The sequence below is a fragment of the Notamacropus eugenii genome, chromosome 7 (genome assembly GCF_028372415.1).
Source record: "Notamacropus eugenii isolate mMacEug1 chromosome 7, mMacEug1.pri_v2, whole genome shotgun sequence".
Lineage (NCBI taxonomy): Eukaryota > Metazoa > Chordata > Mammalia > Diprotodontia > Macropodidae > Notamacropus > Notamacropus eugenii.
This window is the reverse complement of record NC_092878.1, coordinates 76,335,395-76,359,272: the sequence shown is the minus strand read 5'-3', so window position 1 is coordinate 76,359,272 and position 23,878 is coordinate 76,335,395. Positions and strand designations below refer to the sequence as shown.

The following is a 23,878-nucleotide window of genomic DNA, read 5'->3' as shown; positions in this document are numbered from 1 at the left end:
CCGTTTTGCTGTGAACCTTTTTGGTTCTGAAGTTTCTTTTTCTTCTTTTGCAATGTTTTCAGCCAGCAGCTCAATCAGATCCTCATTCAACAGGTCTCCATGAGACTCAGTCAACTTTTCCACATCATTCTTATCCATTTCTAGCTCCAATTCTTGTACTAATTTTACAATCTTATTACTTGTTTGAATGTTTCATCTTTGCTACATTCATTAAAACTGGGAACCAACTGTGGGCACACTTTTTTCCAAATTTTCTTCATACATGTTCTTGTTACATCTGTTATATCTTTTTTTTTCTTAAGCAACTTTCTCTTCAATTCCTCTTGGGAAGGAGAAACCCCTGAGCTGTTTCCCCTTCCCTCCTTTATGTGGCCTCTTTTTCTACCTCTTCCTCGGTAGAATTCTTTACATAAAGTCAAATTTGCATAATGTACATTTACATAAAGCAAGAACTGTGTACTGCAGTAGACTCCTATTGGGTGTCTTTCTGATGAAGGCCTCTCCCAACATTAAATCATCATCTACACAAATGCCAAAGTAATTTCTGGTCCACTGTTACCCCTGTGCTCAATAAGATCCAGAGGCTCCCTAAAGGAACAAATCAAAACTTCTTTATTTGGCATTTAAAGTTCTTCACAACCTGGCCAGTTCCTATCCATGTGGTCTTCTAACATAGATCCTTCACCTTGTCCATCAACCTGGCTTATGCTGGCCTACTTGTTGTTCTGCACACAGTAATGAATCTCCCATCTCTTGTGTCTTTGGAATTATTGCCCTACTGGCCTGGAATATACTCCGTCTTCATTTTCTCCTCTTGGAATCTCAAATTTCCTTCAAGACGCAGCTCAAATGCTACCATCTGCATGAATCTGTTCATGATTTCCCTAGCTACTAATACCCTCCCCCCCATAACAAGCTTACATTCATTGTGTATTGTGTGTGTGTGTGTGTGTGTGTGTGTGTGTGTGTGTGTATATAACTACATGAAACAGAGAGCTGAAATAGATTAAATACACAATATATAGTGGTAAATGGCCATAGTAACCTATTGTTTGAAAATCCAAAGATTCAAGTTTTTTGAGTAAGAACTCACTGTTTGACAAAAACTACTGAGACAATTAGAAAGCAGTCAGCAGAAACTAGGCATAGACCAACATCTCACACCATATAATAAGATGAGTGAAAATAGGTTCACGATTTAGATATAAAGGGTGATATCCTGAGCAAATTAGAGGAGCAGGAAAAAATGTACCTGTCAGATCTATGGATAAGGAAAGAGTTTATGACCAAGCAAGAGATAGATCTAGAGCATTATGTGTGTGTTCATCCTTCGTTGCCAAAGAAGACCATGCCATCAGAGAAATAATGACATGACTTGCACTTGACTTTGTTTTGAGTGAGGGAGGGCTGTTCAAGTCAGCAGCCTCACTTCTCCTCCAGAGCCATCTGAATCCAGTGACCAGATATTCATCAGGATGACTGGAGATGACCCAGGATGAGGCAGTTGGGGTTAAGTGACTTGCCCAAGGTCACACAGCTAGTAAGTGTCAAGTGTCTGAGGTGAGATTTGAACTCAGGTCCTCCTGACTCCTGCACTGGTGCTCTATCCACTGCACCACCTAACTGCCCCAACTTATAGAATGCTACTTTAGTAAAGACATTTATTACTTCCATTTTGGGGGCTCAATTGATTTCTTTTTTTTTTAATTTAATTTTATTATTATTATTTTTTAATGTTTTACAATCACTGCCATAAAATTAAGATTTTATCCCCCCCATACCTACCCCCCACTATCCCCCTCCCTCCCCATGACAGCATACAATTCTGTATAGGTTCTACATATACTTTCCTATTGAGTACATTTTCACTATAGTCATGCTATGTAGTTGAACTAAAATAAATGGAAGAAATCATATAACAAATCAAAACATAATACACAAACACACACAAACATGATCTCTACATTCTGCGAATGACTTCCATATTTCTTTCTCTGAGTGTGGAAGGCATTTTGCCTTAGAAAACCACTGGGATTTTTTTTTTTAAATAAGTTCTTGCATTATTATGAAATTCCAAGTCTACCAGAAAAAACTCTCACACACTATGGTCGTTGCTGTGCACAAAGTTCTCCTGGTTCTGCTCCTTTCACTCAGCATCAGATCATATAAGTCCTTCCAGGCCTCTCTGAAGTCTTCTTGTTCATCATTTCTTATGGCACAATACAATCATATACCATAATTTATTCAGCCATTCCCCAATTGATGGGCATCCCCTTGACTTCCAGTTTTTGGCAACTACAAAGAGTGCTGCTATAAATATCTTTGTACATGTGGGACCCTTTTCCATTTTTACAATCTCTTGGGGATAAAGTCCTAGTAGCAATATTGCTGGGTCAAAGGGTATGCACATTTTTGTAGCCCTTTGGGCATAGTTCCAAATTGCTCTCCAGAATGGTTGGAGAATGGTTGGAGGAGCTCATAGCTCCACCAACAATGAATTAGTGTTCCAACTCTCCCACATCCTCTCCAGCATTTATCATTTTCTTGTTCTGTCATGTTTGCCAATCTTATAGGTGTGATGTGGTACCTCAGAGTTGTTTTGATTTGCATCTCTCTAATCAATAGTGATTTAGAGCATTTTTTCATATGATTATAGATAGCTTTAATTTCTTCCTCTGAAAATTGCCTGTTCATATCCTTTGACCATTTATCAATTGGGGAATGACTTGTATGATTATACATTTGGGTCAGTTCTCTATATATTCTAGAAATGAGGCCTTTATCCCCGAGCTTAGCTGTAAAAATTCTTTCCCAATTTACTATATCCCTCTGGATATTGGTTGCATTGGGTTTGGTTGTGCAAAAACTTCTCAGTTTAATGTAATCAAAACTAACCATCTTGCATTTCATAACGCTTTCTATCTCTTCTTTAGTAAAAAATTCTTCCCTTCTCCACAAATCTGATAAATACACTGTTCCTTGCTCCTCCAGTTTATTCATGGTATCAATCTTTATACCTAAATCATGTACCCATTTGGACTTTATTCTTCTGTATGGTGTAAGGCATGGGTCTATGCCTAATTTCCACCACACTGTTATCCAGTTTTCCCAGCAATTTTTGTCAAACAGTGAGTTCTTATCCCAGAAGCTGGGGTCCTTGGGTTTATCAAACAGGAGGTTGCTATATTCCTTGCCTACTGTGTCTTGAGTGCCAAGTCTATTCCATTTGTCTACCTCTCTGTTTCTTAGCCAATACCAAGTGGTTTTGATAATTGCCGCTTTATAGTACAATTTGAGGTCTGGTAGCACTAGGCCACCTTCCCAAGCATTTCTTTTCATTAGTCCCTTTGATATTCTGGACCTTTTGTTCTTCCAAATGAATTTTGATGTTATTTTATCCAGCTCTAGAAAATAATTATCTGATAGTTTAATTGGTATGGCACTAAATAAGTAAATTAATTTAGGTAGAATTGTCATTTTTATTATATTAGCACTGCCTACCCATGAGCAACTGATGTTTTTCCACTTACTTAAATCTGACTTTATTCGTTCAAAAAGTGTCTTGTAATTGTGCTCATATAATCCCTGGGTTTGTTTTGGCAGGTAAACTCCTAAGTATTTTATAGTGTCTACCCTAGCTTTAAATGGGATTTCTCTTTCTATCTCTTGCTGTTGAACTTTGTTGTTAATATATAGGAATGCAGAAGATTTGTGTGGGTTTATTTTGTAACCTGCAACTTTGCCGAAGTTGTTTATTATTTCAGATAGTTTTTTACTTGAATCTCTGGGATTCTCTAAGTAAAACATCATATCATCTGCAAAGAGTGATAACTTAAGTTTCTTCTTTGGCTATTCTTATTCCTTCAATATCTTTATCTTGTCTAATTGCTATACAGCTAACATTTCTAGTACCATATTGAATAATAGTGGTGATAATAGACATCCTTGTTTCACCCCTGATCTTATTGGAAATGCATCTAGCTTATCCCCATTGCATATAATGCTTGCTGAAGGTTTTAGATAGATACTGCTTATTATTTTATGGAAAGTTCTCTTTATTCCTATGTTCTCCAGTGTTTTTAATAGGAATGGGTGTTGTATTTTGTCAAAAGCTTTTTCTGCAGCTATTGAGATAATCATGTGGTTTTTGTTAGTTTTGTTGTTGATATGATCAACAATGCTAATAGTTTTCCTAATATTGAACCAGCCCTGCATTCCTGGTATGAATCCTACCTGATCATAATGTATTAATCTCGTGATAAGATGCTGTATTCGTTTTGCTAAAATCTTATTAAAATTTTTGCATCTATATTCATTAGGGAAATTGGTCTATAATTTTCTTTCTCTGTTTTGTCTCTTCCTGGTTTGGGTATCAAAACCATATTTGTATCATAGAAAGAATTTGGGAGGACTCCCCAATTTTCAAAAATAGTCTATATAGTATTGGAATTAACTGTTCCTTAAATGTTTGATAGAATTCACTTGTGAATCCATCTGGCCCTGGAGATTTTTTCCTAGAGAGTTCATTGATGGCTTGTTCAATTTCTTTTTCTGAGATGGAGTTGTTTAAGTATTCAACTTCCTCTTCTGTTAATCTGGGCAATTTGTATTTTTTAAAATATTCATCCATCTCGTTTAGATTATTGAATTTATAGGCATAAATTGGGCAAAGTAGTTGCAAATTATTGTTTTAATTTCCTCCTCATTGGAGGTGAGTTCACACTTTTCATTTTTAATATTAGTAATTTGATTTTCTTCTTTTTTTAATCAAATTGACCAAAGGTTTATCAATTTTATTAGTTTTTTCATAAAACCAACTATTGGTTTTATTTATTAATTCAATAGTTTTCTTAATTTCAATTTTATTAATCTCTCTTTTGGTTTTCAGTATTTCTAATTTGGTATTTACTTGGGGATTTTCAATTTGTTCTTTTTCTAGCTTTTTCAGCTGCATGCCCAAGTCACTGATCTCCTCTTTCTCTAATTTATTTATGTAGGCATTCAAAGATATAAAGCTTCCCCTAAGAACTGCTTTTGCAGTATCCCATAAGACTCGGTATGTTGTCTCATTATTGTCATTCTCTTGAATGAAATTGTTGATTGTTTCTATGATTTCTTCTTTAACCCATTCCTTCTTTAGGATAAGATTATTTAGTTTCCAATTGATTTTTGGTTTATCTTTCCATGGCCTTTTATTACATGTAATTTTTATTGCATTATGATCTGAGAAGGATGCATTGATTATCTCTGCCTTTCTGCACTAGATTGTGAGATTTTTATGTCCTAGCACATGGTCAATTTTTGTAAATGTTCCATGTACCACTGAGAAAAAGGTATATTCCCTTCTATTCCCATTCAATTTTCTTCAAAGATCTATCATATCTACCTTATCCAGAGTTTTATTTACCTCCTTAACCTCTTTCTTGTTTATTCTGAGGTTAGATTTATCGAGTTCAGAGTGGGGGAGGTTGAGGTCCCCCACTAGTATAGTTTTGCTGTCAATTTCTTCCTTCAACTCCCCCAACCTCTCCTCTAAGAATGTGGATGCTATACCACTTGGAGCATACATGTTTAGTAATGATATTGCTTCATTGTCTGTGGGGCCTTTTAGCAGGATATAGTTTCCATCCTTATCCCTTTTGATTAGATCTATTTCTGTTTTTGCTTTGTCTGAGATTAGGATTGCTACTCCTGCCTTTCTTACATCAGCTGAAGAACAATATATTCTGCTCCATCCCTTGACCTTTATCCTATGTGTATCCCCCCCGTTTCAAATACGTTTCTTGTAAGCAGCATATTGTTGGATTATGGCTTTTAATCCATTCTGCTATCTGTCTCCGTTTTATGGGAGAATTCATTCCATTCACATTCACAGTTATGATTACAATCTGTGTATTTCCCTCCATCCTCTTTCCCACCATTTGTGCTTTTAGCTCTCCTGTCTCCCTTCCCCTCCTCAATAGTATTCACTTTTCACCACCTCCTCCTGCAGCCTTCCCCTCCTTCTTTTAGCCCCCCTCCCTTTTACTCCCCTTTACTCTTATTGCTTCTTCCCTCCCTTTTAACCTCCCTCCCCTTTCTTCTCCCTTCACCTCCTACTGCCTATAGAGCTAGTTAGGATTATCTACTTAAGTTTATTGTTCCCTCCTTTAAACAAATCAGACGAGAGTATCTCTCAAACAATGCTCATCTCCCTCCCCTCTTTCCCTCTACTATAATTTTGTATTTCTTCCTGTGATGTAATTTGCCATTTTCTGCTTCCTCCTTTTCACACCTCCTATTACAATCCCTTCTCATACTTAAGTCATATTTTTAACATGATATCATTTACTTCATACCCGTTCCCTCTATGTATATCCCTTTTATCATAATAGCTGCATAATTCTCAAGATTAACAGGTATCATCTTCCCTTATAGGGAGGTAAACAGTTTGCCCTAATTGAGTAACAAGTTTTTGTCTTTGTTTTTTCCCCCGTTTAACTTTTTTGAGACCTGCATTTGAAGATCGAATTGTCTATTGAGTTCTGGCGTTTTGGTCAGGAAGCTCTGGAAATCCCTTATTTCGTTAAATGACTTTCTCCTTGCCTGAAATGTTATGCTGAACTTTGCTGGGTAGTTGATCCTTGGTTGTAGTCCCAACTCCTTTGCCTTACAGAATATTGGATTCCAATTCTTTTGATCTTTTAATGTAGAAACTGCAAGGTCCTGTGTGATCCTGACTGTATCTCCTTGATATCTGAATTGTTTCTTTCTGGCTGCTTGTAGTATTTTCTCCTTCACTTGATAGCTCTGGAATTAGGCAATGATATTTCTTGGGGTTTTGAGTTTGGGATCCCTTTCGGGAGGGGAATAGTGGACTCTTTTGATGACTATTTTGCCCTCTGAATCTAGCACTTCTGGGCAGTTTTCCTTGATAATTTCCTGGAAGATATTATCCAGACCCTTTTCTTCATCATGGGTTTCTGGTAGGTCAATAATTCTTAAATTTTCTCTCCTGGATCTATTTTCCAGGTCAGTTGTTTTTCCAATTAAATATTTTACATTTTCTTCTATCTTTTCATTCTTTAGATTTCGTTTGACTGATTCTTGCTTTCTCATTGAGTCATTAGTTTCTACTTGCCCAATTCTAACCTTTATCAAATTGTTTTCTTCAGTTAACTTTTGCATCCCCTTTTCCATCTGACCAATTTGTCCTTTTAAGGAGCTATTTTCCTCAGTTAATTTTTGTACTTCCTTTTCCATTTGACCAATCTTCCCATTTAGGTTTTGTGCTTCCTTTTCCATTTGACCAATTTTCCCAATTAGGTTTTGGGTTTCCTTTTCCGTTTGATCAACCGTTCCTTTTAGGGAATTATTTTCTCCAGTTAAGTTTTGAACTTCCTTTTCCATTTGTTCAGTTTTCCTTTTCAAAGAGATGTTCTCATCAGTGAATTCTTTTTTTATAATTTTAAAATCACTGGCCAGTTTTTCTTCTATTTCCTTCTTCAGCTGTTCCAGGAGAGCTGCTTGTGCTTTCGAGCAGTTCATAGTCCCTTCTGAAGTTTCAGATGAAAGTACAGTCTCAGCTCCGACCTCTTTCATGTTTGAGTTTTGGTCCTTATCCCCATAGAAGGATTCTATGGTTTTTTCACCCCTCTGCTTTTTTTTTGTTCATGATGTTGATTGAGTGTTGTGGCTTCTGATTCTTTCAGTCAGAAGCTGCGGAACTTTGTGTTGATCTGATGTGTGAAAAAGCTAAAAGCATGTTTTTGTTTTGTGTTTCCCCCATTAACCCTGGGGGTGGCTTGTTAAGTGTGGGGGAGGAGTGGTCTGGTCACAGGAGATCTTCTCAGCTGAACTGAGGTGAAGGCAAGCTCAGGGGATGGTGAACCCAACTGCCCTATTGTCTTCCCGTTTCCCCTGGAGGGCTGAGGCATGCCTGGATGCTAATGCGTGTTCCCAACTCTCTTGGGGCTCCTCTCCTGGCTGCGGCTTGCCTGGGTCCTACTGCGAGTTTTCTCTGCCCTGGGTCCTCTGTCCTTCTGGTTTGCCTCTGCCACAGTAGGAGGATTCCCCCTGAGCTATTTTCCTAGCCTTAGGTGTTATGAGACTATTTGCCCCTTTCTGCTGTACCCGCTGATTCAGGATTTTTCTGGGGAAATATTTTATGGTTCTTTCACGGTCATCAAGGGAGAAGGAGAGAGCATTTACTGATCACTCCGTTATCCTGGCCCCTGGAAGTTCAAGTAGGTGACTTACCGAAGTTTAATCTTTGGGCTGAAGGTCTCAGAAGCTGCTGCGCTAATATCTGGCGCTCAGTGGCTTTCACTGGCTCTGTTCGGCTTGCCTCCCGTCCTCAGTGCCACTCGGCTGGTTCCGCCTGCCACTCTTAGGTTTCTTGGGTCCCTTCCGCTCCACTGTGATGACCACGCTGCGCTGTGCGCTGAGGGCTTACCCACGTGGAACAGATCCTTCCCGTGGACCTTCCAGTCTAACCTGGGCTCCGAATCCGTCACAGTCTGTCTCTCACTGGATTCCGCACCTCCAAAATTTAGTCAGATTCTCCTTTCAGAGGTATCCGAAGGAGTTTGTCCAAGAGGTGAGTTGCTGCTCTACTCAACTGATTTCTTAAATAAAGCATCTCCTGACCTTCCTTCTCTCCCAGGTCTTCCTCCTCAGTCATTAGTGCCCTCTTCCTTTACTTATCTGCAGACATGCTTCTAACCCTCCAGTAGAGTGTAAACTTCTTGAGAAATGGTTTTCCATTTCATTCCTTTCCCAGAAGGTAACACTTCATAAATGTTTGTTGAGTTGAATGGAATTGGCAGATCTCTAATAGAAAAACCAAATCAAGTGCTAAAACCAAGAGAGACTTTGAGCTTGCTGAGCTATCAGGTCCTGTACAAAACAGACAATATTCCTGCAGATTTCATGCCTGTGGGGTAAATGGGACTTAGAGCTCAGGAAGGAAGAAAGTCCTCTCTGGCGATACAGACAGCATCAAGGGGAAAGCAGCAATTCCAGGAACCAAGACCAAGGCACATGCAAAGATGAAGTTCTGAAGGGCCAGTCAGATTCAGGTGAGACTAGGTAAAGGCAGAATTGACTCAGAAAGGCCCAGATGTATGAAACTCACTTTATGCTCAGTCACAGCATTTATTTTGAATATGTCTTTGTGACTAAGATGATAAGTAATAATTTAATTCTGCAACAATGGAAGACTTAACAAGCATAATCTCTAAGAAAATATATATTTTTGTGGTTAAAATAGCTATCTGTTCTCTATACAAAATCTACCTGGTTTAGCTATTCTAAACCATTCATATCCAAGTGAGAATTATGCTTGCATTCTTACTCTCCCTCCTCACCTTCTAGAGCCAATCAGTTATTAAATCTTGCTGTTTCTACCTTCACAACATCTCTTATATCCAACCCCTTCCTTCTATTCACACAGCTACCCCCTTTGCTCAAGCAGTCATCACCTCTCACTTGGGTTAATACAACAGCCGTTTTGCCTCAAGTCTCTTCCTATTCCAGTTTATCCTATACTCTGCAGCCTTTGCATTGACCATATACAACCTCCTAATTCACAGAATCCCTCTCTTGTATTACCGCAGAGCTCAAGCACTACAACAATTTTATGTGAATCTTTTCTCTATCTCTCAAACTTTTCAAGCCTTCCCTCACAAACTACAGTGGATTTAATTAATTAATATTTATTTATATTCATTATACCTTTCTATTTATTCTGTATATATTTATATATGTATTTATTCTCTACTAGAGAATCCACTAGATTCTCCTATCCACTAGAATATAAACTCCTTGGTAGTGGAGATTGTTCTATCAATCAGTCAATCAATCAATCAATCAATTTACAAGTAACTATTAAGTGTCTACTATGCACCAAGCACTGTTAGGAGTTTAATATTTTCTTCCAACATAATCTATGTTAAGAATGATTAGCTTTAAATTATAACAATAAAAATGAACTTCAAACTGGAAAACATTTTAATGCTATCATTACTATTTTAATAATAGGCACATATGTGAATGTTTCACTTAATTTTTTAATAAAAATTTCTTGGCTTAAATTCAAATTATATGGGCCTATGATAACTACAGGTACCAACTGGCATCAAGATAATTCTATTAGGTAGAAATTTCTGATTTTAATTATTTAAAATCTTCATAGCTAACTATTAACATGTCAACTAGGCTACTAAGAAGAAATGAATAAAAATTAAATTAATTATGCGAGCAGACAAAATTCATTCATTTGGAGGAAGTGCTAATTATACTATTTTTAGTTTCTAATTTTAGTTTCTAAATTTATAATTCCTAATTATGGTATTTTATTTTCTAATTTACTTGTCTCAAAGGCAGTGGGAATAACAGGAATTTTAAGACTGAATGAGACCTTAAACGTGATCAATCCAATCATCTTATTTTACCCATCTCACCTGAAGAAGTTGTTGCCTTATTCTTTACCAAGGCAAATCTCTCTACCTGTACAAGAAACCTTACTACATTTTGTCTCCTTCAGTAGATTGCTTCCTCTGTCCTCCCCATTCTCTCACTTATCTTCAATTTCTCATGTACTGGCTCCTTCCCTACTGCTTACAAAAATGCCCAGGATTCCCTCATCCTCCAAAAATTCTTTCTTGATCCTTCCACTCCCCACTAACCTATCTCTTCTGCCCCTTGTAGCTAAACTCCTCAAAAAGGCCTTCTCTGACAGATATCTCCACTTCCTCTCCTCTCAAGCCTCGCCTTATCCTCTTGCATCTAGCTTTTGACCTCATCATTTCACAGAAAATGATCTCTCCAAAGTTACTAATGATCTCTTAGTTGCCAAATATCATGATCTTTTCTCAATCCTCATTCTCTTCAATCCCTCTGCAGCCTTTCATGTTGATCATCTTACTTTACTTAATGCTTTCTTTTCTCTAGGTTTTCAGGACACCACTCTCTCCTGGTTCTCCTGTCTAATGACCTCTCCTTCTGTCTCCTTATTCAGATCATGTCCATTAATATTAGGTGCTCCACAGAGCTCTGTCCAGGGCCCTTTTGTCTTCTCTGCCTATATTATTTCACTTAGTGATCTAATCAGCTCCCACAGATTTAATTATCATCTCTATTGTGATGATTCTCAAATCTACCTAACCTACTCTAATCTCTTAGCTGACCTTCAGGCTCATATCTCTAACTGCCACTTAGAACTCTTCAGCAGATATCTCAAACTCAACTTGCCTGAAACTGAACTCATCTTCTTTTCCCCTAAACGTTCCCCCTTCCCAAACTTGCCTATTCCTCTCAGGGGTACCACCATCCTCCCAGTCCCTCAGGATGGCAACCTAGGTGACATCATTGACTTCTGACTATCTCTTACTCCCTTGTATCCAATCTGTTGCCAAGGCCTGTCAATTTCACCTTTGCAACATCTCTTGAATAAAACTTCCCTCCTCTGATACTGCCATCTCCCTGTTGCAGACCTTCATCACCTACTGTTTGGATTACTGCAATAGCCTACTGGTGGGTCTGCTTGCCACTCCAATCCATCTTCTATTCAGTTGACAAAATAATTTTTCCTAAAGCACAGATCTGTCACCATTCGGCTCAATAAGCTCCAGTGGCTCCCTATCACCTTTAGAATCAAATATAAATTCTCTGTAGTTCCAAGTTCTTCATAATCTAGTCCCCACACACTTCTGGAACCTCATATCCCACTCCCCCACTTATTCTTGGATCCAATGTCAATGGCCTCCTGGCTGTTCCATGAATAAGACACTACATTTCTCAGCTTCAGGCATTTTGCTTGGCTACCCCCCAAGCACAGAATGCTCTCTCTCCCCTCATCTTTACCTCTTGGCTTTCCTGGCTTCTTTTAAGTTCCAATTAATATTCCACCTCTTACTACCAGGAGCCTTTTCCAATCCCTCTTAAACCTTTCCTTTCTTATTTCCTATTTATGCTGTACGTAGTTTGTTTGAACATTTTTGTTTGCTTCTAATCTCTACTGGACTGTGAGCTCCCTGAGGGCAGAGACTATCTTTTACCTCTTTTTGTATTCCCAGAACTTAGCACAGGGCCTGGCACATAGTAGGAGCTTAATGTTTACTGAGACTGATATGATAAAACTTCCAGACAGACAAAAAGTGATTTGACTAATGTTATATACCTAGCTAATGAGTGGCTGAATCAAAACAGAGTCTCAAATCTCCTAGCAGTACTTTTTACAATTTATGTCCTATACATAAAATTATCAGTGTTCTTCATAAAGGCAACAAAATTACTTACATTTAATGCTGGAAGTCATGCTTACTGGCATTGAGCAATCTACAACGGCTGGAAAGGAAAAACATATAACAATAATAATTCTAAACTGAAAATTGGTTAAGTTAGAAAAAGTCCTCAAAAATATTATTTGTTTATAATTTAGCATGTTTTACTTTTAAAGTCCTATCACCTATGTTTTGGGCAGCTAGAGGCCTGGAGTCAGGAAAACTCATCCTCATCCTCCTGGGTTCAAATCTGGCCTCAGACACTTACTAATTGTGTGATCCTGGGCAAGTCAATTAACCCTGTTTGCCTCAATTTCCTCATTTGCAAGATGAGATGTAGAAGGAAATGGCAAACCACTCTGGTATCTCTGCCAAGCAAATATCAAATAAGGTCATGAAGAATTGGACACTACCTAAAAACAACTCAATGAAAAAACATGTTTTAAAGCTTTGGGGATAATATAATTAAATACAGCTTAATATTTTATGTTCAAGTTCTATATTCAATACATTTTCAAAGTTTATATAGATTTCATAGAATTTCAGAAGCCTTCTTAAGATTACCTAGTATAACTTTCATTCATATCTAATACAACTTTCATAGGAAGTAATAGTGGTTCAGAAAAAGGAAGAGATTTGCACAAGGTCACATATCTATTTAGTGACAGTTGACACAGGAATCTAGTCTCTCAACTCCTAGTCAGTGACCTTTCCAGTAACACAAATACATTCCATTTTAAGACTTCTATTTTTTAGCATATTAAATATTCCTTAAACCAGTGTTTGAAGGGTAAAAAAAGACACAGGACCACTCAGTGAAATTTTTTGAACTACTGAATCTAAATAACTTTTGAATACAGGGTGGGATGGAAAATAAACCTAGTGAAACAGTTCTGCTGGAACTGAAAGTTGTCATGGATTTATTAATATTAATTTTGATAAAAAAATTAGGATAGCAAGAAGTTCAAATATTTTGAAATGCAACACTAATCTATGGCTGAAAGAGAGTTTTCTTTCCGAACCATTGTATTGTAGTTACTTTAAAATATTTTAAATGAGCTAGGAAATAGAATAGTAACAAATTAAAATTCTCAGACTATGAAGAGCCTGCTTTTACTAGCAACTTACTCTTTGATCAGACTTTTAAAAGGCCAATTCATGTACTGCTTCTTAATCTATCACTTTTATTTCTAATGATATATTTATGTACAAACACTCTTTAACACTAGCAGGATCATTAATTTATAATCTCTTGGCAAAAAGACTGTCTTTGATCCCAATATTCCTTAAGATTGCCTATAGCTACAATCTAAGCCCTATTCACACACAGAGATTAGAGATCTAGAGCTGAAAGGAACCTCAGAGGCCACTGGTCCAACTCCCTCATTCTAGAGATGAAGAAATTGAAACACAGGGAGGAAAAGCGACTTGCCCAAGATGATACAAGTAGTAAATGTCAGAGACAGGATTTGAAAACCAGATCCTGATTTTAGGGTCAAGGCTTTTTCAACTATACCAATGTCCAGTTACAGACAATTAAAAGAAAAATAAAGGGACACAAAGAAGGAAATTTAATAAAAAAAAAAAAAAGTAAAAGGCAAGTTCAGTAACCATGGAAGCAGTTAACTTGTAGAACCCATAATTTGGCCATGGAACACTTTTAGGCTTCAAGTGAGTCCTAGATTTTGGTGCCAGGAATCTGGGGATATGGAAAAAACCACTGAATAAAGTCAAGGAAATTTTGGTGTAAAAAGTAAAAATTAAACCTATTTTTATATTCCCTTGTATTCTGTAGAAAATAAATATTTCTGATCTATTCATAATCTCATGCTTAATATTTCAGAGGGAAGTATCACTTAAGTAATAACTAAAATTTCTATGGCTCTTCAGGTTTACAAAATACTTTCTTTACAACAACCCAGTGAGGTAGATGATGCAATTATTATTATCCCCCTTTTACAAATTAGGAAGGTGAGGCTAAGAGCAGTTAAGTGCCCAGGATCACATAGCTAAGTATCAGAAGTACAATATGAATCCAGGTACCACCTGAATACAAGTCCAGGATGGTGTTTTTCTATTATTCCCTGCTGCTGCTTCTAAAGAAACATTTTCCCATAGATCACCATTCACAATGCACAGAATGCCAGGGTTTAAAAGAAAACAATTTGGGAAATGTAGTCCTGGAACTTTCAAATTTCCAGTTTGAAAATCAGTCAGAAATAAAGGGAAAATGACTTGATGCCAGAAAAAAAATTTACCATCATGTCAATGATAAGTAGGAGATTTGACTCAAAGAATGTTAGTACCAGAAAGGATAAAAGAGATAATCTAATCCAGGTCCTTCATTTTGCAGATGAGGAAAAACTGAGGACCTGACATGCCCAGGGCCACACAACTAGCTAGGAGTAAAACTCAGGTCTATGACAGAGAGTTGTGTAGACTATCACATTATGGGAAGCTTATCTCCAAATATGCAGATGAGAATAGACATCAAAGTCACAGAAAAAACTGTGTAACATCAGAAATATTAAAACATTAGAAGAATAGCGTATTTTAGACAATTACTAAGAAAATGAATCTGAAAGTAACAGATAAAATATTTAAAATTAAAAAGTGCAGCAGCTGAAAAAAATTAGCAAACTTCAAGCATTCAGCAAAATATTGTTGAAGAAAATAACATTAAGTTTAAATCACCAAAAATGTAATATAAAGATTCTGAATTTTGAAGATTTATTTTAGAAAAGTAGTTTTTTGGTTACTTTTCTATTTTAAATCAAAAACAAAAAGCAAATTTGAAAATATTTGGTATGCTGAAATCAAAGACTAAATGCTAAAGAGATAAAACATAAATGAGAAAGATAAAAAAAAAGAACATTCAGAGCTGTATCACCATTCAAATATATATTAAAAGGCCAGTTTTACAGAAAAGGCATCATAATATTTGCTAACTTATATTTATTTTATATATGTAAAATACATATTAAAATATTCATATATATTTATATTATATAATGTATATATTAAATATAATAAATTTGCTAAATTATATTTAGGGTTTAGTGATCTGAAAAAAATTAAGTTTGGCAGATATTAACTAAACTGATTTCAGCCAGGTGCTGAACCAATCACATGAATCTTTCTACAACCCAATTTACCCATTCTTGCTACAGGTGGATTCTAATGAGAACTGTAGGGGCTAAAATTGTGTGTAGAAGGTTCATACATGCACATTTTTACCTTTGGCTGAAAGGATTTTATTATAGTGAACAGCCATGTGGTTCTTGATCAGGTAGAGGGTACTTAGTCTGAGAGAGGAGGAGTCAGTGCAAAAAGCTACAAAATTAAAACACATTTGATCATTACATATTTCAGGCTAATAGAAAAATGACCAAGATATTTAGATAAGCAAAGAAACAGTTACTGATAAGCAAAATCATCCCCATAAATCGTTATGAAATATGATTAAATAGATACTGAGAAAGTAAACTACATGATTTGAGCCTCACTGACTTCAGATAAGATGTTTACCAGTGAGATGCAACATTTTCCAGAGAGCATACAAGCATTCCAGGAAAATGTAACAGGCATTTCAGAGTCCATTCCTTGCAAAACACTATTTTTCTTTATATTTGCAATACTAAATCTGCTTAATTTTCCTAACTAAAAAAGTTCAGTTATCCACATATTTGAAAACAAAGAGGTACGGCATTTTTTTTTATACTTTATTCCTTAAGTCTGGAACAAAAAAACAAACAATCAAACAAAAAAACAAAGAAAATAAACCCTTATACAGCCCATAGCAAAGATTCTACTCTAGTTATGATTTAAAAACCATTGCCATATCTATCACTCTAATGATATCTTGTTTCCAAAGTTACTATGCTACCTTATAAGGTACCAACAGCAATCCATTAAAGTTTCACAAAGGCACGATTCCCAAACCTCACCCAAACTATTTCAAGAAAACCCTCTAAATAATTATGATCTTAAAGACACATGTACAAAAACACATATAGTTTCTAAGTCCCCTGCTGAAATTTTGAATTTCAAGCAAAATCCTATAAACTTACATTTGTATATAGATTTTAAAAAGGAAAATAAAGAGATTGAAGGCATAATTGAAAAGTCCAATCCTATTTCTCTTTCCTATGTTTGTAAAAATAATTTTTTCCATTATTTGGTTGAAGAAATATTCATCTGTAATTCAAGAACTACAATATAAAAAATTCACAGAATATAAATTTGCCTTAATGACAAAAATAAAGAAAATAAGTTTTAGTTTTACTAAATACTTTTTTAATAAAGAATCACAGGAAAAGAATGTCAAATATCTTTCTCATTCAAAGGGGCAAGGTTCTAGAGATCCTAGTAAACCTCAGAGTTAATTTTTAATTTTATTGACAATGTTTCCTTACAAATCTCTTTATTTCCAATGTTCTTTCAATCTTTCTAATTACATCAGGGATAAGGCCTCGATAAAATGTTAATATAGAATTAAAATTATTCTATGCCATCTATTAATCTCCATTTAAATAAGGAAGGCATGCTCTCAACTAAGGGCTATATGTAGGCAGCATCAATAGTGGCCAGCAGGAGGAAGGGAAGCTGGGTGAATTAGCCTTAGGTGCAAAATGCAGCTGAACTTGTGTTGTTTAACACACAGAATATTTGAAAAACCGAATCACTGAATCTGGAATTTTTTTCTAAAAATACCTAAAAATTACTTTAATAGTTACCAAGCAGATTCGTTAGATTAATAATTTCCACTAAGTGAAATAACTTTTAAACCATGAAGTTTTTATAAATATATGTGTAACACAGAAATATATATGCAACACACAGAAATATGGTCCAACAAAATATTCATTAACCAGTATTTTTCACTTACCATTACTTTTTATGCTTAAGTGTCCTGTAAATGGGCTTGATGGACCATATCTGGGCATGACAAGGTTTGTTCTGACTTTTAACAAAAATGTGACAATTAGAACAAAAGAAAAATTTCTGAAAAAGGGTAACTATGGAGAATAATTTTAAAGTTATAAATTTTTTATTTAACTAAAATAGTAGATCGCAGTTCTGAATACTCTTTACAATACTGCATTACTGCCATAATAAGTTTTCTTAAGCTACATCACTAATCACAATTCGGTGGTACTTGCTTTAGTACTTTAAGACTTTATATGCTTCATGTGAAATGATAAACTGACCACAGATGTTATTTAGTTGGACAAATACTTATTAAACTTTTACTGTATCAAGTACTAGGCGCTGAGAATAGAAAAATGTGAGGACATTGTCTCTACTCTCAAGAAGACTGAAATGTAATAGACAGGGCATATTATATATACAGATAGATACACAGAAAAGGATTAATCAAAAGGAAGGTCTATGGTACTGTGACAAATCATGAGGAGGAAAAGATCAAGCTCAGATTGCTGACTGCGGGAGGAGGGAGGTGGTGTTCAGGGAAGTCATCATGGAGATCTTCTAATCAAGTTTGGCTTTTAAATGAAATGGATTTCATCACACAGGAATATTAAAGGAATCTATTTCTGGCAAGGAAATGAAGATCAAGATTGAAAAACACGTAGAATGTATCTAGAAATGGAAAGCTCTGAATCAATTAATCAATAAACATCCTACTACGTGCCAGGCATTGTGCTAAATGTTAAAGATACAAATAAAAAAAAAGACAGCTTCTGCCATTGAGGAATCAGAAGGGTCAAGGTGGTAAGGAAAGGTCCTTGGTCAGGGGCATGATGAAGAGTTCCAAAGACGTCCAAAAGCAGTGCAGCTGGTGCGAAGTAAAGAGAAGCCCTGCCTAGAAGCCAAAGGATCCAATTAGAGGGGCAGAGGGTAATGATGAGGTATATATGAGTACCAGGCAGATTACCAAGCTAAGGAGTTTGCATAGTTATGCTAGAGGCAATAGGGTGGGGTAATATTGAGCAGGGTAATAACATGATCGGATCTATGTACTTGGAAGATTAATTCGGCAGCTATGTAAGGGATGGGAGGGGAGAAAGACCTGAAGTAAGAAAGTTCAATTGGGAGATTAAATAGTCTGAGTAAGAGTTGAGGAGGGTTCTTTAAAAGGAGAGCAAAATATGGAGATGAGATATTTCAGAGAACTGATAGTACTCAAAAACTAACGGGATATGAGAAAAAAGGAAGAGTCAAAGATGGTATCATGATGAGGGTACAAGGTTATAATTTTTTTTAAGGATACAGGAGACCTAAGTATATTTGTAGGCAGAGAAAGGATCAGAGATTTAGAGCTGGGAAGGTTACTTTTGGAAATCATATAGTCCAACAACCTCATGAAAGGATGAGGAAACCAAGGCACAAGTTCACATAGTTAAAAAGCAAAACAGAGATTTGAACTGAGGTCCTTTGACTCTGACTCCAAAGCCCCTCATGTGCTAGTAGAAAGGGAGAGACTGAAGATGAGAGGAAAAGATAAACCAAGGTCCCAAAGGAAACTGGAGGGGACAGAATCAAAGGCATAGGAGGATAGAAACTGGCCAGGGTGAGCACTATCTTGCTGTGAGATAGTAGGGCAGGAGAGAGGTTGATGTTATTAATTCAATCCAGCAAAGGGATCAGCTGTGAAAAGCTGACCATCTGTGCACTTGCTGAAAAGATATGAAAAAAAGATTAAGGTAGCACACAGATGCAAAAATGAGGGATTGATGGAAAACTGATGTCAAGATGGCAGCTTCGAAGAATAAAGCAGAGGACAGATTCTAACACGGGAAAAAGACAGACGAGAACTAGAAAATCTTCACGGATAGGACACAATCTTGCTAGTAGGCCAAAGAAAAGAAGTAGAAAGAAACTAGGTTACTGAAGGCAGAAAAAAAAAAAGGTACAAGCTGAGTTACTAGATATTTTAGCTGCTAACCTCAAAATTTCTACTAAAAACCAGGTGTGCACCTGGGTTTTATAACTCCACACAATAAAAAGAGGCTTGCTAAAGGCAGTTGCTTGACTTAAAATTAAAAAGTAAGAACAGGGTGGATAAGCCAGTAGAACTCTAACCCGGTTAAGAACTAGTAGGAGGGCCTAGGGAGTAAAGGGGAATGACAAACGGATATGTCTTGAAAGGAGCCATTTAGTACTTTAAACTCATCCAAAGCAAACTGACTAATGTGAACTGTTATGTATGAGAAATTTCAACAATACATTTTGCCCTGAAATGTTGTGAAGTGTAGTTGAATTGTGTGTTGGATTTCAGTGAATTGTGTGGAAAAAAATGGGGGCTCACATAAAAGTCAAATAGGGGAAAGGACAGGATCTTAAACAGAACAAGCATCAAATTTATTCAATGTATTATGGTCAAATTAGTACTTCAAGCTTGTTCTATAAAAGAATGCCTAAGATATGATAGGTACGCATAAAAAGGAATGAAAAAAAGCAGTCAAAATTATCTTTTAAAGAAATTTTTAAACTAAATTTTGGTAAAGCATTAATTATACTTTGAAATACTTAAAGATTGCTTCTTAGTAAACTGTGATAGCAAAATTTAACATTTTTAGTTTGGCTTTTTTTATGGCTTATAATTTGTGACACTTGGCAAATGTGCCAAATACATATTGTGTAGAATTTATTTTAAAATTCTGAAATCCATAATAATGCCTAATGTATATGTGGTATCCCCCTGCTCCTAGAGTGTAAATTCAGTAACTGAAGGGAATTTTTCCCTTCATATCCCCAGCATCTACCATAATGCTTTGTATATAGTTATGTGCTTAATGTTTGTTAAATCCAATCAATTGTTTTACAACCTGAGTAAAACTTATACGGCAAACTGAGTAAAAGCTAACTTTATTGGTTATATTATTAAAGCATTAATCTTAGCTTATGAGTTTTTCATTCAATAATTATATACTGGAAAACTACAGTATGGACAGAATTATATTATACACCCTGAGAGTATACAAAACAGGATGATAAATGGTTCTTTTACAGAGAGAGAGAGAATAAAACTCAAAAATCATAAAAGCATTTAGTTTCTCTTTTATGGAAAAGGTACTCACAACAATTTTATTGTTTTTAAAACTACTGCACTTTAAGGCTGTTGTACAAGAAGAAAGATTTAGATATATCTACATTTGGCACCCAATTTACTGCTAAATTAAGTGTTAATTATTTCCTAACAAGATGGACAAAGATCATTGTCAAATGTTTGAGATTTCAAGGCACAATTAAGTATTTTCACCTAAAGATACTCTTTCAAATTAAGAGAGCAGGTTGCATTCAAGCACTAGATATTGCTTTATTTGAATTGTGGAATGAATCCTCTAGTTTAGATCTGCTGTCCTGACTGTAAAATACTTGGACTGAAAATGACCATAGCAGGTGGTTCAGAGTTCTGTAGTGACCAGTTTACCTGGGCAAGGACAGGCGGATATGTTATGGGGAGAGGAAGAAGGCAGGGGTAGAAAATTCATCGCTTGGGGTAGAGGAAAGGTTCATATACCCTTAAATCATAGAAAAATCGGTACTGGTTCTTAACCTTGGGTCCATTAATTTGTTTTGTTAAAAAAACCTTTTTTTTGGATAGAACTGTTTCCTTTGTAATCCTATGTATTTCATTTTATGCATTTAAAAACATTCTGAAAAGTGGTCTATGGGCTTCAGCAGACTGCTGTAACATATAAAATGGCTATTTAGCTGAACCTTCTCCTTTTACAGGAGAAACTGAGCTCCAGAGAGAAAGCCGGGTGCCGGACTTGAAGTCTGAGGGTGCCTCACACACTTACTTGGCAAACAAGTCCCTTAACTTTTCTCAGAATCAGTTCCCTCATCGTAACATGGGGTTAAATATCAGCACCTACCTCACAGGTTTGTTTGGAGGATGAAATAACATATTGTAAAGGCACTTTGCAAACCTTAGAGCCTATAAATGCTAAGACACCCCGAACCCCCCGGGCTGGGATTCAACATCAGGTTTCCTTAGTCCGCATCCATCGCTCTTTCACTACAGCACCGGATCACAATTCAGAGCCAGAAAGGGGTCCTGTGACAAAGGGAATCTACTCCAAGGCGCAAACAATGAATAATAAAAAAAGGGAAAAGGGAGGCGGGGAGAACACAGCTCAGTCTGTGGAAGGGGAGCCAGCTACAAGCGAGGGATAGCGTAGGTTTTTTATCGCCACTAGAAGGATCCTTCGAAATCATCTAGTCCAACTCCTTCGTTTTGTACAAATGGGCAACTGAGGCTCGGGGGGACGAGGGGGCACACTGAGTGGTCAGCGGCAGGAAGAAAGGCCAGAAGCCCGCGGGAGGGCAGAGGTCACACTCGTGGCTAGGGCAGCCCGTGGTGGAGGGAGGGGTGGACTGGCGGGTGGGAGGGAGGGAATGGGGCCCGAATCCCACGAAAAAAGTGCCCTCCCCCCGCCCCCGCCCCGGCCCTCCCTCGGGCCGTCACACGGTCGCCACGCGGCAGGGCGGCCCCTTTACCTCTCCGGGGGTTGTCCTGGTTCTTTCCTCCCATATTGTCCCCTTATTGCCGGTGCAAGAATACGCTGGGCCCCCCTCTACCCTACCCCGACCGTTGATCTCCGGGCCTGGCCCAGCCCACCCACCCCGTTCCACCCTCCCGCGGCGGTGGTGGTGGCGGCGGCGGCGGCAGCGGCGACGGAAGCCGAGGAAAAGGAAGCCTGATCGAGCCTCCGTCGCCCCGGGTGACCGTCGTCAGGCGGGTTGCTAAGGCGCCTTGGCGGCCGTGATTGTGGCGTCACGACGCCGAGGAGGGGACGTGGTCATCTTTCACTCGGCCCACCCCGATTCCAAGGCGAGGCTGTCAGTTTTAGGAGGGGCGGGATTAAGAAGCTGGGAAAAGGGGGCGGAGCCTAAACTGAGCGGGGGAGGAGCGGGTGGAGGGGAGGGGAGGAGTGAGGGGAGGGGAGGGGAGGGGAGGAGTGAGGGGAAAATCCTGCAAAGGAACCCTGGGCGGCTGCTGGTCCTGTACCCAGGCTTCCCCTCCCTTCCTCGGCGCAGCCCTGGCGAGCTCAGGTCTCTCTTCCCTCCCGGTCCTCCGAGCAACGCACGATGTCAGGAGGTGGAGGCTGACGACCGCAGGCTGGCCGGTCCGTTGTTGCTCTGAGATGCTGCCAAGCTCCCCGTAGAGAAGCCTCCTGTTGTGGGAGGGTAGTCAGGACTCAGGAGCTGATGTGCAGCATGCTGCTGGCTTCGTCTCTGCCAGGAGGGTCTGGTGGTTTCATCCAGCACCTCTCCCTCGGGTCCAGAAAAAGTCAGAAGCCGACGCTGGTGAGGTCATAGTAACATCTAACCAGCTTCAGATAATTAAATCCACTACGCTGCCCCGAGGTTTGGAGATGAGTTAAAACCCCAGGGAGATTTAAAAATGGCATGCTTACAGGTTTTCCCATTCACTATAAAAAGCTCATGATGGTAATTAAAATTTTCTATAATTTATGTTATAAATTAAAATAAAATTTAAAATTAAAATTTATGTATTTAAAACAATACCTGGCAATGTAAATTGTACGTCTCCAAAGCAAATGGTTAGTTTTTAGTCGTGTTCTAATTATTGGACTCCCGAATTTACCTATAATCACTTTGGAATTAATGCTCTGTGCCTATAGAGGGAATTTGGATTAATGTAGCTAATGGAAAACATAATTAAGAAATCACTTATTTGTATTTAGCACCTGGGGCACCTCCTTTTCACAGAGGCTACTTTTCTTAAACTTTGTATATCCACTCAAAACTTTGAAGCAACATAATTTAGTAAAGCTATTTAATGAATTCGCATAGTGAGAAAAGTAGCAATAAAACATTTCTTCACAAACCCCTGAGGCACACTCTCCCCCAAATACCTATAGCATCAGTGAGAAATTGGCTGGGAACATAGGCATGGAGTAATATCCATCCAAGGAACGTGTGTCCAGGGCACATGTGAGAAGAGGACATAGGAGCATGTACTAAGGGGCAATTCACTTACATTACAGAGTTGCCAAAATCATCCTTCTGCTACCATCAGGCCTGCTGCCTACTGGTCTCATGTGACACAAAATCCCTGCCAGACATTGCTCCCTGTAGGTTCTTTGTGACTATGGCTGGCTGGTTGTTGCCCTACATATTGCTCTACTAGGCATATATGATTGTAGAGCTTACTCTTCCAGAAGCTGCTTTCAAATGGAATCCACAGCTGAGGTACTAACTCTTCTCTATAAAAAAAAAAAAAAAAAAAAAAAAAAAAAGGATCTGCCTCCACCATCTGTTCTTTACCTCAAAAGATAGGAACAGGCAGTTTTAAGACAAATTAAATTTATCTATAGTCATGTGAAAAATGCTCTAAGTCACTATTGATTAGAGAAATACAAATTAAAACCACTCTGAAGTACCACCTTATATCTATCAGATTGGTTAATACTAGAAAAGGAAAATGATAAATGTTGGAAGGGATGTGCAAAAACTGGGATACTAATGTACTATTGGTGCAGTTCTGAACTGAACCAGCCATTCTGGAGAGCAACTTACAACTATGCCCAAAGGGCTATAAAACTGCATACCCTTTGACTCAGCAATACCAATGCTAGGTCTGTATCCCAAAGAGATTTTTTAAAAAGGAGGGGAGAACC

The 23,878-nt window shown here is 37.7% G+C and overlaps 1 protein-coding gene across 10 annotated transcripts in view; it reads right to left on the bottom strand.

Annotated features, from left to right (window-relative positions):
- The window catches only part of SPATA7 (spermatogenesis associated 7), a 53,278-nt gene extending 29,986 nt beyond the window's left edge, over window positions 1–23,292 (bottom strand). Inside the window, exons 1-4 of one of the 10 annotated variants that reach the window (XM_072622931.1) lie at window positions 22,322–22,526; window positions 17,152–17,226; window positions 15,501–15,596; window positions 12,280–12,327 (exon numbers count right to left, since the gene is read on the bottom strand). In XM_072622931.1, coding sequence (XP_072479032.1) covers window positions 12,280–12,327; window positions 15,501–15,596; window positions 17,152–17,209 — 202 coding nt within the window. In that variant the 5' untranslated portion in view covers window positions 17,210–17,226; window positions 22,322–22,526. Of the gene's footprint in view, window positions 1–12,279; window positions 12,328–15,500; window positions 15,597–17,151; window positions 17,227–21,731; window positions 22,003–22,242; window positions 22,527–23,238 lie in introns of those variants that run through there. The other 9 variants (XM_072622930.1, XM_072622929.1, XM_072622935.1 and 6 more) reach the window with 9 other exon arrangements.
- Window positions 23,293–23,878: the final 586 nt, after the last annotated feature.